Source organism: Hypomesus nipponensis, chromosome 10, assembly GCF_054491055.1.
Source record: "Hypomesus nipponensis isolate SF chromosome 10, ASM5449105v1, whole genome shotgun sequence".
Taxonomy (NCBI): domain Eukaryota; kingdom Metazoa; phylum Chordata; class Actinopteri; order Osmeriformes; family Osmeridae; genus Hypomesus; species Hypomesus nipponensis.
In genome coordinates this window covers 9050948-9065821 of record NC_140370.1, presented here as the reverse complement: position 1 = coordinate 9065821, position 14874 = coordinate 9050948, and the positions used below count along the sequence as shown (strand labels likewise).

The 14874-nt window shown below is 39.0% G+C and overlaps 3 protein-coding genes across 8 annotated transcripts; 1 reads left to right on the top strand and 2 right to left on the bottom strand.

Annotated features, from left to right (window-relative positions):
- The first annotated feature begins 426 nt into the window (after nt 1-426).
- On the top strand, nt 427-8286 carry tmem71 (transmembrane protein 71). 4 transcript variants are annotated; one of them, XM_084707772.1, is made up of 10 exons: nt 427-676; nt 3321-3416; nt 3845-3893; nt 4038-4250; nt 4828-5012; nt 5368-5553; nt 5716-5785; nt 5994-6055; nt 6144-6193; nt 6281-8286. In XM_084707772.1, exons 2-10 carry the CDS (start codon nt 3386-3388, stop codon nt 6302-6304), a joined length of 870 nt encoding a protein of 289 aa, XP_084563898.1. In that variant the 5' UTR covers nt 427-676; nt 3321-3385; the 3' UTR covers nt 6305-8286. The 4 variants fall into 4 exon arrangements, with proteins under 4 accessions (XP_084563898.1, XP_084563901.1, XP_084563899.1 ...); XM_084707775.1 differs by lacking the exon at nt 427-676 and adding an exon at nt 2229-2396; XM_084707773.1 differs by lacking the exon at nt 427-676 and adding an exon at nt 2634-2804.
- A 243-nt stretch (nt 8287-8529) lies between these two features.
- Nucleotides 8530-10906, bottom strand: LOC146271534 (uncharacterized). The gene is made up of 4 exons (XM_084707767.1): nt 10472-10906; nt 10261-10367; nt 10029-10143; nt 8530-9877 (listed from the first exon to the last, which is right to left on the bottom strand). Exons 1-4 carry the CDS (start codon nt 10758-10760, stop codon nt 8925-8927), a joined length of 1464 nt encoding a protein of 487 aa, XP_084563893.1. The 5' UTR covers nt 10761-10906; the 3' UTR covers nt 8530-8924.
- Nucleotides 10907-11416: 510 nt separating this feature from the next.
- LOC146271533 (uncharacterized) lies at nt 11417-14313 on the bottom strand. Of its 3 annotated transcripts, XM_084707771.1 has the most exons (5): nt 14182-14313; nt 13201-13420; nt 12951-13078; nt 12687-12783; nt 11417-12448 (listed from the first exon to the last, which is right to left on the bottom strand). In XM_084707771.1, the coding sequence occupies exons 2-5, from the start codon at nt 13406-13408 to the stop codon at nt 11496-11498; spliced, it is 1386 nt and encodes a 461-aa protein (XP_084563897.1). In that variant the 5' UTR covers nt 13409-13420; nt 14182-14313; the 3' UTR covers nt 11417-11495. The 3 variants fall into 3 exon arrangements, with proteins under 3 accessions (XP_084563897.1, XP_084563894.1, XP_084563896.1); XM_084707768.1 differs by lacking the exon at nt 14182-14313 and having other exon boundaries at nt 13201-13644; XM_084707770.1 differs by lacking the exon at nt 14182-14313 and having other exon boundaries at nt 12963-13078; nt 13201-13643.
- Nucleotides 14314-14874: the final 561 nt, after the last annotated feature.

Here is a 14874-nt window from a genome sequence, read left to right as displayed (position 1 = left end):
TCAGTAACCACTAGATGACACTGCTGCATAGCCAGGTCATATTTCACGTGAGGATGACAAACCCATCCATACATTTTACAAATACGAACTATACAGTATATTAATCAAAATCTGTAAATTTGGTCAAAACAAATTAGTGTCACACTATTGACCTGCAGCATAATACAATCAATTTGGCTGCATCTTATTTTCAGTAGCAGAGAATGACAAGTGGCTAATCAAGTACAGTGCTCAACCCAGTCCATGTCATATTCATTCTCATAAGATCTGCTGAGATTTGTTTTGCAATATTAGAGGGAGGAAATGAATGAACATAAAAAGTAAACAACTTTTACTGAGCACGTTATTATGTATTCTTGATTTGAAGTAGCTATAAATGCAAACCAAATCGCAATGTGTTTGAGAATATCCACGTATTTTGGATTATTTGCAGAATTATTTTTTGTATTTTGAGTCGGGCGAGCTAAGATCACCCGCCGTCTCCATACTGCAACTTGTGGTATTTCACCACTGTAAGCGAGGCTTTGCGGGATGCGGGTGTGCTGTCAAGCAGGAAGACAATTAACTTTGCGTTCACGTTTCTTTATGTAATATCTCAAAGCCAAAATAACTGTTAAACTTAACGCACATTTACTAATGTATGAGGTCGAATTACGGATTTGAAAAACGAGCGTTGGTAAGTAGACCGATCTAGAACGCTTTATGGGGGATCCCCTTTGTTCTTGCTGTCTTATTTCCTCGACTTTGAACTTGACATAACGTTTAGTAAATTCATTTTAATATATTTTTATATATTATTTTATAAAAATAGGCGAATGTGACTTGGCTTCACTGCAATGTATAAACTGTTCGAATATGTTCTTTCTGTGCATTACACCTAAGTTCTCACAGAGTTCAAAACAAAAACATCACGGAGATGCTCAGCATGATGCACACACAGAAGAACTGAGGGTTGACTAACCTAGTCTATATAATTTTTAAAAGAACAATATGATTAGCCTACGATGACTGTTCCTACTGTAGGACGACTATCACTGCAGTACCCCATTTTCTTCACCGATGGCATCATCGAGCCTTACAGTAGTCTGTGACGGTGTTTCTTCCAGCATCATCACCAGTGAGGCCGGGTTGCGGCCTAGTAGTTAAGGATAAATCCCCTTGACTGCTATTGAGGAACATGTTTGTAAATGTAATGCAACTTAATTATTTCCTCGTTATAATTTATGATCAAATATTTAGATTAAATCAATTCTACATGTTTACCATCATCGCCTAGACGTTATAGCTAATGTGTGTAATAATTCCACACAAATATCACCTTCTAGCTTTCATTGACAATAATGGACATACAAGTACAGATCTATGGGCTATCAATCTATTCTGGCCATGATAGGAATGGCTATATTATATGATGGGCCTTTGTTAGTAGATTAGGTCGGGTTGTTTGTACTAAATTGTCTACTGTGTTTATCATAATGTGTTAGCTTATATTATTACATATGATGTTAATTATTATTAAGAACTTAGAGATACTGCAGGCAGCAGTATTTTATCGCCTCTTCTCACACTTCCAAGACACAGGAAGTTAGTTGCCTCTGACACTTCCTGGGTTATATATTTAGATGGTTTACAGTACATAAGCTTTAGATAATCTTACAAACAAATACACCCTGGGCAACAAGACTGCAAGCTTTAGTTGTTAACGTACATTATATTAAACTCAACAGCCCAGTCCTCTGGGTTCACATTAGACTGCTTGTCGGCTATGTGAACCCACTGCCTATTTTAGTACAGGAAGATAGGGAACTCTTAGCGTGAGGCCCATGCTTGGGTAACTTAGGACAGGTTTTACTCAACAGTGTTTGAAGACCAGTGGAGCAGTAGCTTAATAGGGCGGGGCACGACACATGCTGGTCTGCTGGCGTCACATACCTAACAATGGCAGTGGAGTTGCCAAATCAGGGATTCAAATATATTTTTTACTGAAATTCAAGTCAAATTCAGGCAAAAGTATAAGAGATTAATAATACAATAGGAACATCTTAAAAGTCTACCCTAAAACTTGCCTAGACAAGCTGGTCTCTGAGCCCACTTCATACACACCATTGTGTAATGTAACTTTCCCTTAGGACACTACTCTGATAGGACACTGAAAGCCTCTGTTCATTCAGTCAGTATCTCTTGTTTCCTGTGTCACCAGACCCAAAAGACCGTTAGAAACTGAGGTCTGACCCACATAATATAATGAGCCAGGAGTCACAGAGCTTGTCCACAATTCTTTTCATTTTGACCGACATGCCTAGAATGATACATAAACTGTGTGGCTCCTCACTACACAAGCGATCCCAGATTATTAATTTATTGGGGTTGCCAATCAACCATCAACCATCAACAAGGTAAATTCAGGTTTTTGGAATTTAAAATCTTTCTGAGCCGAGGGAAATCTTACTTTCTTACTATTGTGGTAATTGGATTGGATTTTGGGACATTGTTGTGTGTTGTCTACTCAGACAGAAACCATTACCAGACACATGCAGTCAGCCTTAGTGAGGAGCTTACAGTCATGATAGAGTTAACAGGAAGCGACTTCACTGTAAGGGAACTTTGTTTTCCTTTTCTTCCCACAGATTTTTCAGGCTGTTTTTCTCAGGGCTTCACACAGTAAATATGTCGGACAACGGGAGAAAAGATGCTGCCCAACAGAGTAGAGTTGTGTAGTGTTGTATTTAAGATAACTTAAAATAAGGGCAAATAAACTGTTTAAAGGGAATGGTTTGAATCTAATCTAAAGAAAAATTATATGGGTAAGATTGCATGTCATAAATAAAAGTCTCCAGTTTGAGTTTGGAATGTCAGTTTAGCAAATTTCCATTAGAACAAAATGAGCTATAGACACCTAATGGAGGATTTTAAAAATCTCTAAAAGCACACAGATAAGCTAAAGAAGGGTCAGTCTTAGACCTCAAGAGGCGGATAATGCAACCATGGTAATAACTTGCTGACTTAAGGGGGAAGAAGTAATGGAAGGAGATAAAGCAAGGCTTATGTTCTTTTAACACGAGGGGTACTTGCATGTCTTTCCTCTGTAATCTGCTTATGTTTGCTTCGCTTCTGAGGTACATTTACTACTTTTACTGGTTCCAAGATATTCTCTAATGTAAAAATGTATCGTTTCTGGTCAGGTATTTTATATATATGACAAAGGAATTTTCAGTTGTTTTTCCAGAAATTCTAATTCTGCTGAGCATCAACAGTCTCAGAAGTTGCCCAGCCTTTTTGCTCTGCATTCTCTAACGGACCTTTTTAATTTGTTTTTTCAGATTGAGGACAAGCTGTCATCACACGTGATCCGTTCCCTCTGACAGCGTGGTGTGTGCAGCCAGCCATGGCTCTGCTCTTCAGTAGGGCTGTTACAAGTATGTTATATATTTTCTACCGCTGTTTCTACAACTTTTTTGATCACTTCGAAACTAAAGTTATTAGTTGGGGCATACATCTGTCAAGAAACCCTACACACTAAAATATATCCTTTAAGAAATGTACATTCTTGTATACAGGATATCGTTAGCATACCAACCTGCTTGTCTACAGTGTGTCAACTACAATGTCGTTTAATCACATTCAGCTAGTTTCAAAAACCTAGCCTTGTAGCTTCTTCTTTCAACTAGAATAACTAGTTATTGCTTTATACATTTCAGTTTTGGAGAGGAAAGTTAAGAAGAAAAAAATAATTAACAAAGTTATTTAGTGTTAGTCTTTCAGTGAGATGATTTGAATACAAATAGGAAAACAAAGTGAGTAACCAACAGTGCATATCAACAATGTGTTGTTCCCATTGTGTCAGGTTCACCTTTAAGAAAGAGACAACCAGTGGCTGATCAGTCATGTCAAAGGTGATGCTCTGCTTCTCTATCTTTCAATAAATTATCAAGTATCAAACTACTATATATATAAATTGTACAACATACAATTATCAATTGTACAATGTAAATATTAAAATGAATTCTTAATATCTGTGGGTTTATATTTCCCTGTAGCCTTGGACTGTCCCTCCTGTCACCAGACTCATCCTACGAATGTTATTCCGTCAACCCTGTGACAGGCTCCCCCTGCTGCTGCCGACGCAGCCCCCGCCTACTCTCCAACGGCTACTACGTCCTCACGGAGGACAGCTACATCTGGGACGATGAAGGCAACGTGTCCCTCACTCCCTCCAAAACCAACGTTTCATACAAGGAGAATCTAGTTAGGTAAGATGTTAGATATTGAGCATGAGATGACCTCAGCAACAAGCAAAAGTTGTTGCTTTTGTGTGTCAAACTACAAATATCCTCAGAGTCGATATGGAACTCTCAAGAGTGTCGCCTGATTTATGACTGGGTTGCCATGCACGTCAAACACAAGTGTTCAAACACTAGCCATGTTTGTCGGAATGAGGTAATGTGCTGTAGCCTATAGGAGAGAGCTACACAGAACATGTTCGTCGAGTCCTATAAATTCTTTGTGCCTTACATCTGGCTGGGTTGAGGCCTGTTAAATTATGTCATCTTGTTCTGTTGCTACGATATTTCTTATTTTGTCAACCAGATCCTAATCAACATAAAGGGCTCTTTTGTGCTCTGAAAAAAGGATTGGCTGGAAGGAAAGGTTTGGTTGAAAGAGAGCTAATTACATTTTGTACCTCGCTTGGGCAAGAAAAATATAAATACATAATCACTGTCATGTCAAGCTTCTCATTCACAAGAATATTATAATAAGAGTGAATAGAATGAAAACCAACTAGGAACAGGAATCTAATGCTCAGTCTGCATGTGTCTGACCGTGTAGAGTGTTCCGGCGCAGACGGAAAGCACGAAGGTCCCTGGCCAGTCTGTTGAGTGACATGACTGAGACGTGTCAGTCTTGGCTGGATGAAAGGGTGTTTGGAGGGAAGCGTTTTGCACCATTGGCAGAGTCGTCCTGGGTAGAGGACAGCACCACCACACTGGACACCAGCTTCAGCTTCACATATGGTGAGGCCCGTGAGGACTGCTTGGGATGCTTTTTTAGGGGCTACCTTTGTGGAGGAAAAGTTTTTTGGCTTCTATACCTGGAGCTCACAATAACAATGAGCATGGATTCATTGTGCTAATCTTCTTTCAATGTTTTAATTAACATTACATTTTCATTTATGTTGTTGTGGCAACTTTAGTAAACTGGAGCATTTACACATGCTATTTGTTATTCAGTATGACATGATTAAAGATTTGCTTGCAGAGATGATCTGATTCTGATATCCCATGTATATGGCACAGGCTGGGTGGCCATGTGAATATTAACAGGCTAATGTTCCCTGACTTCACTTGTGTTATCTCTGCCAAACCATAGACCACAGTGACATCACAGCCCCACCAGAGAAGTTGGCTCAGGAGCCTGTGATCCAGGAGGAGCTTTGCTCTGAGACCTGCTACTCACAAGAGCAGTTCACCCAATCACTGGGGGGTCTATTGGATGTCCCGCCTCCCTCCACATTCCACTCCCACAGCTGCTGTCTTCCAGAGCCCCAACCAGCAGGTGAGATGCAATTAAATGACTAAATGTAATTGTTTTGAGAAATTACTTCCATTAAAATGGAGCCCTTATAGCTATTTGTTGGTGGGTTTAATTTGGATGGGTAATTTGTTGTACAAGGCAAGACATGTGACTTGTAGAATTAATCAAAGCTCTGTGTTTCAGACTGTCCTACAATGAAAGCCCTCTTCCTTCTCATCTTCACTGTATTTGTTTTCACTGCCATATTCTCAGGGTAAGTTGTTAGAAAGTCTAAATCTGAATGAAACATCAGTTCCAATTGTCATTCCCTGTGATTTCAAGTGCAGAACAACACATGTATAGTCTGTACACAGCATCTGGATTTCTCAAAGCTTTGTGGCTGTCTAAATAATGATAGACATTTGTTTGTGCAAAGAGCCATGTTCCTAATCCTAACCTCTATGTCAAATATATTTACCCAGGTGCCTGTTGAGGGGGCTGACAATGGCATTTGTAACCTTTCTGCTGATAATGACAACTCAGTGTAAGTTCACTATGGCTTCTGAATTGGTGTTTTCATTTGTTTTCCAATAGTGTTGTCAAAGTTTACAAAACTGTTCTATTCTTTAAAGTCTTCACAAAGTCTGGACCAATGGGCAAGTGGAGAAAAGCTAAAACAGAGGTGAGTCCTTTTACTTCAACATTGTAATATGTTGTATTATAGTTAACTGTCAAACTGGTCAATCATTTTTTTACTTTTTCCTTGTAGGATATTACATCAAGGAATGAATAGAGAGAAAAGAAGAAGTCCCTCTGTTTCTTTTTTTCACACACCGGTTAGCCTATTCATGAAATATTTATGAATTGCGCTGATAGGAAAAGGTATGGAAGTTGACAAAAGGAAAAAAAAATACTGATGAAGGGGATGGGATGAAACCTCAAGTAAATATTTCACATTTTATTATGAAATTGCATGTCGGTTGCACACAAGGAACTGAACTGAAAGTCAGTTTAGAAGATAACCTTAACCAAGTATATTTATGCTATCATTATGTATATCAAATGTTTTAATGTATTCCAGATGTTGTACTTTATATTGTTAATAGATCTTGGCTTTTTTGGGCTGTCCAACGTGACCGATTTTGTAGCTTCCAGTACTTTATTTCCAGGACAATTTCAGGTTGTCAATTAAGTAGCATATACATGCAAGGGAACAATTGATACCTCACATTTGTTAATATAAATAGAGCTGTGACAAAATCTAAATTGAACAAATGTGCTAAACCTTATCTACCTGGAATTCTAATGATCAAAGTGCCAATTTTCCTGAGGAAATAATACATGATAAGTGCCTTCGTCGTCTCAGCTAAGACCTGCTAACCCTTAGATGCCAGTCGTGCCTATGAACAGAGTGGAACTTTAATCTGAAAGCACGATAAGCAGCTACAATACAGGTCTATGTGAATACTTAAATTTGATTGCTCTGGGCTTGGTTCATTTCAGGGTCAATTTTGCTGGTAAGAATCGCAGGTGAAGGGATATTAGTAACCTTGATCTGCCTTGTTATTTACCACTTATCCTTATTTGGAGAATATGTGACTATTCTTCAAATCCAATGACTAAATAGCTTCTCTGTTTCATTCACAGTTGGCACAATGCTTAGCAGTATAGGAAATCATACATGAATTGATATATGAATATGATATGGTTCTTAGTCCGGTCAGAAGGATTACATATTTTTAATCAGGAAAATAAGTGTGGCACAGGTACACACTGTACTGAACAGTATGTACTGTACTCCTTCATAAAGTTTGACTTTATGAAGTTTTGTATGATATGGTCATGTTTGGGCCTCAAACTATGCCAAGCTTTTTAGATAATCAAAATAAAACTAAGGGATGAATTGTGCTTGATTGGCAGAAATCAACCCTTTTCTGAGTAATAATAATGTATAGCAGTTGTTTGTGTCAGTGTTTGCATCATCTATTTCTAGGTATTGTCCTTGCAAAGGACATAAGTGTCTTGAGAAGTATTGTTTTATTTACTAATATTAAGTGACAAATCTGATCTAATGAAGAAAATCAATACTTTATCAATGAACCAAAATTATTAAATATGATTGTTTATTTTTGCCAATTGGAATGTTGGATGTTATTGTAAACACCAATGGTAAAATATGTTCATAGATGTTACATGACAGGATTGTGACTTTTGATGTCCATGCTTTTGATTACAATGAGGAAATATAGCATTTAGCAGATTTACCCATACAAGGTGGTATTACTTCTGTTCCCTAATTACTATATAGTGGTACTATCACTAGCTGTTAGTAAGCAATAGTTCTGTTGTTAATAAGACCACTTGGGTTATCACTTATGTTTTCCAAAGATGGATTTATGTTGTACTTAATATGTTAAGTATAGATGTTTTTGCACTTATAAATGACACCTTAAACATTGATGTTCACGGTTGTGTAGATGTAAATGTTAGCAATGTCTTCAGACTTGTTGTTAAGCTCAACGATTGCTTTTTGTAAGTGCTAACCCAGCACTATGCAACTAAACCTTAACTGTTTAGATACTTGGCAAATTGAGTTAAATGGGATGGCACATGTCCGTCCTGTAAAATTAAGAGCACAGCAGTCAATAAAAGTGGGCCACTAATATTTAACAATTGCAGCTTATGTCTGCAAGCTTCCAAATACATTTGTGATAAGTAACATGTAGCCTATACAGTAATTGTGGACTTTTTAATAAAAAAAATGTTTTTAACCACCCCAAAAAAACCTTGTGACCAAAAGTGTTTTCCATCATTTCAACATCTGCAACATCTCAACTCAGCCACAACATATCAAATATTCATCAGTGAATTAAATAAATGCTAATGATAAGTTTTTATCTTGATTTGGGTAACATGAGTTAATGTTTCATTAAGAAATGAAATGTTCAACATTACCATTTCATTATCATTTGAGTGATCACTGAAAACAAATTAAATCACTGGATAATAAAAACAAGATTGAGACAATGAGCTTTATTTTACAAACTAACACCTCAAATTTGTTGAATATTTTGACACGAACACACCACAAACAACCTTCAGAGTTAAGATCGGAACTGCTAAATGAAACCATGCCACAGTACTATTTTCACTTAGTAAACCTCTTGAACCCAATACACACCAACTTTATCATGTAAAATGAAAACATTGGGGATCATTGGAGGTTGCCAAGAACCATCAAACCAAATTGGTATTTTGATTTTAAGGCAGATTGAGTCTGTGTGGATGCTGGGTTGACATGGTTACGATTTTAATCTGGATTGAGCTCACACTTGCAAACAAGTGGTTAGAAGTTGATGTGCTTTGGGCATTGTTGACCTAACAAGTTTCAATGGTGACAAGGTTATGAAATGTCACTGAAAAGTGGTTGGCAAATGTTTTTCCCCTTCATGGACAGTGACATGTCTTCTGAGATGATTGGCCGAAATGAAAGTCTTGCCACAGTGCGGGCACTTGAACTGCTTACAACCTGTATGTACGCTCATATGTACTTTAAGGGAACCCGACTGTGCAAAACGTTTCCCACAGTGCATACAACCATAGCGTCTCTCTCCTGTATGAACGCTCTGGTGACGCTTGAGGTTGCTGGAGTCCGAGAAGCGTTTTCCACACTGCGTGCAGCTGAACGGCTTCTCTCCAGTGTGAACCCGCATGTGAGTTTTCAGGTTTTTGAGACAAGCCAGAGTCTTTCCGCAGAAACTACAAATGAACAGCTTTTCCAAGCCGTCACTGTTGTAGTTAGGGACACTGCTAGAACTGTTATGGGAAACCCAGTCATCGTCGACCATGAAGGAACTGGGTCCAGTGTCCATGTCATCTCTGACGGTCATTTGGGTTTCTTCTGCAGACAAGGGCTCCCTCTGTCTGTTGTCTCTGTAATTTGCAGGCTGTTGGTGCTCAGCTATTGAGCGACTTACCTCATCGACAGCAAAATGGAAATCGTTGCTCGAATCAGAGTGAGCCGTTCCAGAATTCGCACTCATTTTTAAAGAATACGAGCACCCTGGATCCTCAGTCAACGTATGTGTACTATGGGACCCATGTTGACTGTGGGGCTCATATAACATACAGTCAAAAGGAACTGGATCTATTATCGGTAGACCATCACCGGTTTCCAAGTCTGCGCTTTGAGACCTTTTGTTGGCATTTAGGTTTTTAGGTTCAGAAAGTAGCGTTTTGTTTGTGTCACCACTCGACCAAACGCAAGAGCTTGCACTACCTTGCCCCATTACCTCCTGTTTGCTGATTGGCTGAGCAGCTTCTGAGTGTACTATGGAATCAATTGGTCCTCCAACGGTGCCATGACCTGTAGCCCCATGAAAAGAAACAGCATAAAACACTTGAAATAATATCATGCACATACTAATTTTCATAACTGCTTAAAACTGCTTTATCTGGCATACTGTCTTGACAAAGTGCCTTTCACAGCAGACGGTCTTACCATACTATGTACTTACTCTCTCTTTCCTGTTGGTCAGAGTTTTCCCAGATATCGTCAGTCCTCTCCACTTTTATGACTAGTGGTTTGGGCTTCACCCCAGTTAGTGCTGCAGATTGGGTGATTGAGACCCCCTAGAGTCAAGGGTGATATGATACAGACGTCAAAAGGTAATAATAAAAGTACAGCCTAAACACAATGTAAGGGTGTTAAAACAATGTTAAATTTAAATTTTTAAGAAAGTTATCCACCTTTTTTTGTTTGGCGGTCTGTCCGTCATCAGATGGGTCATCATCCAAACAACTGGTGCCAAGGGAGGCAAAATGGGAATCAGCGTTTCTCCGAAATTGTGCCTCTACTAGAACAAATCGAGACACACATTATGCCGAAAATGTGAAGACGACTAAAATCTATTGCTTTACAAAACGTGTCTAAATTAGTCAACGTCAAGTAGAAACTTACAACTTGGAGTCCTTTTCGAATCATTCACAAGATTTGCTCGAGCTCGACTGCTTGCAAAAATTGAGCTTCCTATTCCCGCTGTTCTTAGTGCAGACGCACGGGCAACTTTAAGCTCCATCAGACGCATTTTTCTTTTTAATACCTCGTTCTCCTTCTGACTTCGAGTTATTTCTAAATGCAGTACGGCATAGCCATTGTCAACGAGTTCGCATATTTCAGCCACGGCCGCATTTGCCAGTACCTCCATAATGGAGGCTAGCTGCGTTTGAAATGTAACTGAATTTGACATCGTGTGTGTCGATCTGTTGCCTTTAGAAAGAGAATCTGTAAAAAGAGACCGTGTGTGGATGCTAAACGAACAATAACGACTTGTTTTCTTTTCTCATCACAATGTAAATAGGGAGCTGATGCTGACCAGGAAGTACTTAAGACACGTTTTTTTTCCTACCGCGCACGCGTACTTTAAATACAAACTATGTGGCCTCTGCCCAGTGCCCATACATGTTCATTGTTCAGGCTCAGCATCTTTGTCAATGGAACACTAATTATACAATATCATACATTTATGAATGTTGCTACATCATTAATGTATTGAGCCGAATATTTATTGTGGCATACTACTACAGTTGCAATTACGTCTTACATATTAGTCGATAGGTCAATGTAGAGCTCTGTGGGGTGGGCTACTTGTAATGGCGAACCGGACTATCCAAAACAACATATGAAAGAAAAACTAGCGTTCTTTTCCGTCCTCTTCTAGTGATTTGCATGTGATGGAAAAGGTTGTTCAGTTATAATAACCTAAAATGCATATCGTAATGAAGCAGCAAGCCAAATTAAAGCCAATAATTTATTGCATTGCTCTGGATAAGAGCGTCTGCTAAATGACTTAATGTCACTCATGTGTTTTCGGAATGCTCAAGTAAATTAAATCAAACATTAACATATGGCTTCAATTTTATTCCATGTATGTATACAGTATGTAATAAACAGTACAGTGATGCAAGATGTCATAAAAATATTTTCAATGTATATCTCCAATTCGAGATCCAGAAGAATGAGGATGGTTTTTCTGCAAGTGAATTCTAAGGTTGTGTTTTACAGCAAATCGTAAGCCACAGTGGATGCAGATGAATGGTCTTTCTCCTGTATGAACGCCTTTGTGTCTGATGAGGTTACTGGAATCTGCAAACCGCTTTCCACATAGTGGACAACCATATGGTTTTACCCCTGTGTGAATTGTTTGATGTTTCCTAAGATAACTTGCTTGGCCAAATCTTTTCCCACAATGAGAACAGCTATATGGTTTCTCTCCTGTGTGAACTCGTTGGTGAGCCTGGAGATATCTTTGACCAGTGAAACTCTTCCCGCAAAACCCACATATGAACTGCTTCTCTTGACTGCCCCCTTCATGTATGTCATGTTCTGTGTTTGGTATGATTCGTTGGGCAGTAGGCAGTTTAAACCTAGCTCTGTTGTCTCTTTGGCTCTTTCGACGACTCAAGAAATGCCTCTCGCTTAAGTTGCCACAGCCACCAGGACCAGATGTACCTTTCTGCATTTGAAACTGTAGTGTATTTCTATTAGATTTATAATGGTCATTGTGGACCTCAGAATCCAGCATTACAACTTTCGGTTTAACCGTGTGAAATTTGACATTTGACAACTGTCCCCTATTAGTACTTGTCTCATCTAATGACATCTGTGGCCCAGGGCTGCCTGAGAAGTATGAGGGGATGATATCAGCAGCATTTGAACAAGCTGGGTCTTCAGAATCTGTTGCAGTACTTGGAAAGAGACTGTTACTCAAATGTGTAGCAAATCCCGTATTTCTCTGTTCCACAGACATGTTCTCCATTTGTTCAAGTGTTTGTTCCTCCGGGTCTGCTTTGATAACCAGAGTGCACTCTTTAGAAACATGGTTTGTCCGATTCAGCCCCATTTTGTCAATATTCCCTTCTTCGTCAGCACAGCTGCCTATGAAAAGTGCAGAACAATAAACAATTAAAGAATTTGACACTTTAAAACAACATCAATTCATCAGAGTTTGACGTTATAAATCACAGCAAAGATGAACTACCATAAAAATATAGACAATGTACAAAACAAGTGTAGTTTCTCACTTGCAAGTGAAACAATTGATCCAATATGTGGTCTGTGTAGACATTATACAATGTATATCATGGAATTGTGGCTGACTTGCCCTGTTACTTACTCTCTCTATCGATTTCTAGTTCTTTTTGCGTCCAGGACATATCAAAGTCATCCTCGTGTACTTCTTCCTTGATTAGGATTGGGAATTTGTCCACAGACTGCAAAATAACCACATTTGAGTAACATTTCAAATGCAAAACAAAAACATGGGGCTTAGATGTATTTTTAAGTGTTGATATTATCACTGTGAGAACAAGTGTAACGTTACAAAGGAAACTAATTTCTTATTGATCTATCTCATGACTTTCCTTGAAAAACTGTATACATTTATTGTGACCTTCTCGGTGTTAGTCAGTAGGTGATCCCCATCTGGGCTTGGTTGTTCTCCAATGACACACAAGCCATCAAACTCTGGCTCCAAGGCAGATCTCCTGTTAGAACATCGATCCTCCTCTTGGGAATAGCACGTCATTAATGAAACACAGACCAGGACATTTACATGAGTTGATTCACCATAGTGAATAGAATGAAAGAACAAACTAACCAGTGTGTAGCCAAATTTGTGAGTCGAATACCTGATATCGCATAGAATGGGGTGCGCTCGTGCACCGCAGGCGCGACGTTTCCAAGTCCTAGCATATTACCCATCTCCATTCTCACCAATTTCTCCTTTAGCTCTTCGTTTTCCTTTTGACTTCTGGATATTTCCAAGCGTAAAACTGCATATCCTTCGTCAACAAGTTCACAAATCTGTGCCACGGCCGCGTCTACAAAGACCCCCATAATCGAGGTGACCTGCGTGTGAAAAGGCAAAAAATTCGCCATTATAGGCTTTTGGTCAGAGACTCTCCGGTTGAATTTAACAATACGCCTTGTATGAAAATAAAAGCAAACCGAAGCAGCTGTGTTTTAGTGGTACACACTGCGTTCCTAATATAAAAAAACTGGAGGCTACGAAGCTACAGCACTGTTATGTTTTTGTAGCCTGATTAGGACTGTTTCCGCACTACAATTCTACGTGATCGAGGAGTACGTTGATGTACGTATTTAGCTAAGGCAAGCAAAAAGGCACATTTTCAGTCACCAAGCTATAGCCTATGGTTTGCATGTATATTTTAACTACTGTTGCTACTTTAGAGCAAGGTGTCTTTCAGGCTTCATATAATAGTAAATTATTGTCTAAACTGCTACATCATCAACTTTGTGTAGGCTATAAAATACATTTTATTTACAGTCTCGATGACAATGGATGCTATAATTTCTGCAAACCACCAGATGTCCCTGTGCTCTCCATTTCAATGCCATGAAACATTAGCCTGGCTGCCAGCCCAACTTCTCCCCGCCGACAAAAAAATGTGGTCGGGAAGTTGGGTCTGGAGGGTCTCGTATTGGGAAACAACTACAGAAAAACCAGAATCTGGGCGTACCAATGAAATTGCCAGGGCGGGCTTTATACGACGATGGACAGATGATCAACAGTAACGTAATCATTATGAGTATGACACTGTCAGGCTAATGAAACATGGAAAAAAAATAAGCTAACTACAGAGAGATACCTTTTAAAGATCTTGTAGAGTGGAATTGAAATTAGTTTTAAGTTCATCACACCACAGAAGAATGTGTTGTTAACTACCCATCCAAATTCGAATGAAAAAAAAACACGTACGTTAAATTAAAGGCTTTGAAATCGTGAGAAAATAAGCAGTCTTTTCTGCTTGAGACTGGGGGGCGTGTCGCCTGAAGGACCTGAAGCTCCGCCCCCTCAAATTTATTGAATTTAGCAACAACAGCAGCTAAATCAATTGCAGATAGGCTATCAGAACATACCTTCTGGCAGTCTCTGAGTATTTTATGTATTAATTACTTTGTCTTCGCATCGTACCAGCTAACCGTGCAGTGCAACTGTCTGTGATCTGATGTAGTTAGGTCGCTGTGACGTCGATCGGTCGGGTTTTGGCTCCGCCCATACCTGAGCTGAAAACGGAATAGAAACTGTACAACGGTCTAACTCCACATTTCAGTGCACAAAGTTTTCCCGCTTTGCACATGATTTCATGAACTCATTTCACATGTAGGGTATATAATGTTGAGAAGCAAATCATGGAATTTGCTTTACAGGATCTTTAATTGATGCATCCAGAATGTTAAACGTACCTTTTTATCCTATACGCAATAAACCATAACCATAATAGCAATGCAAATAGTGACATCACATTTTGTCAAGTGTTGCTAACAGTGACAGTCTAACT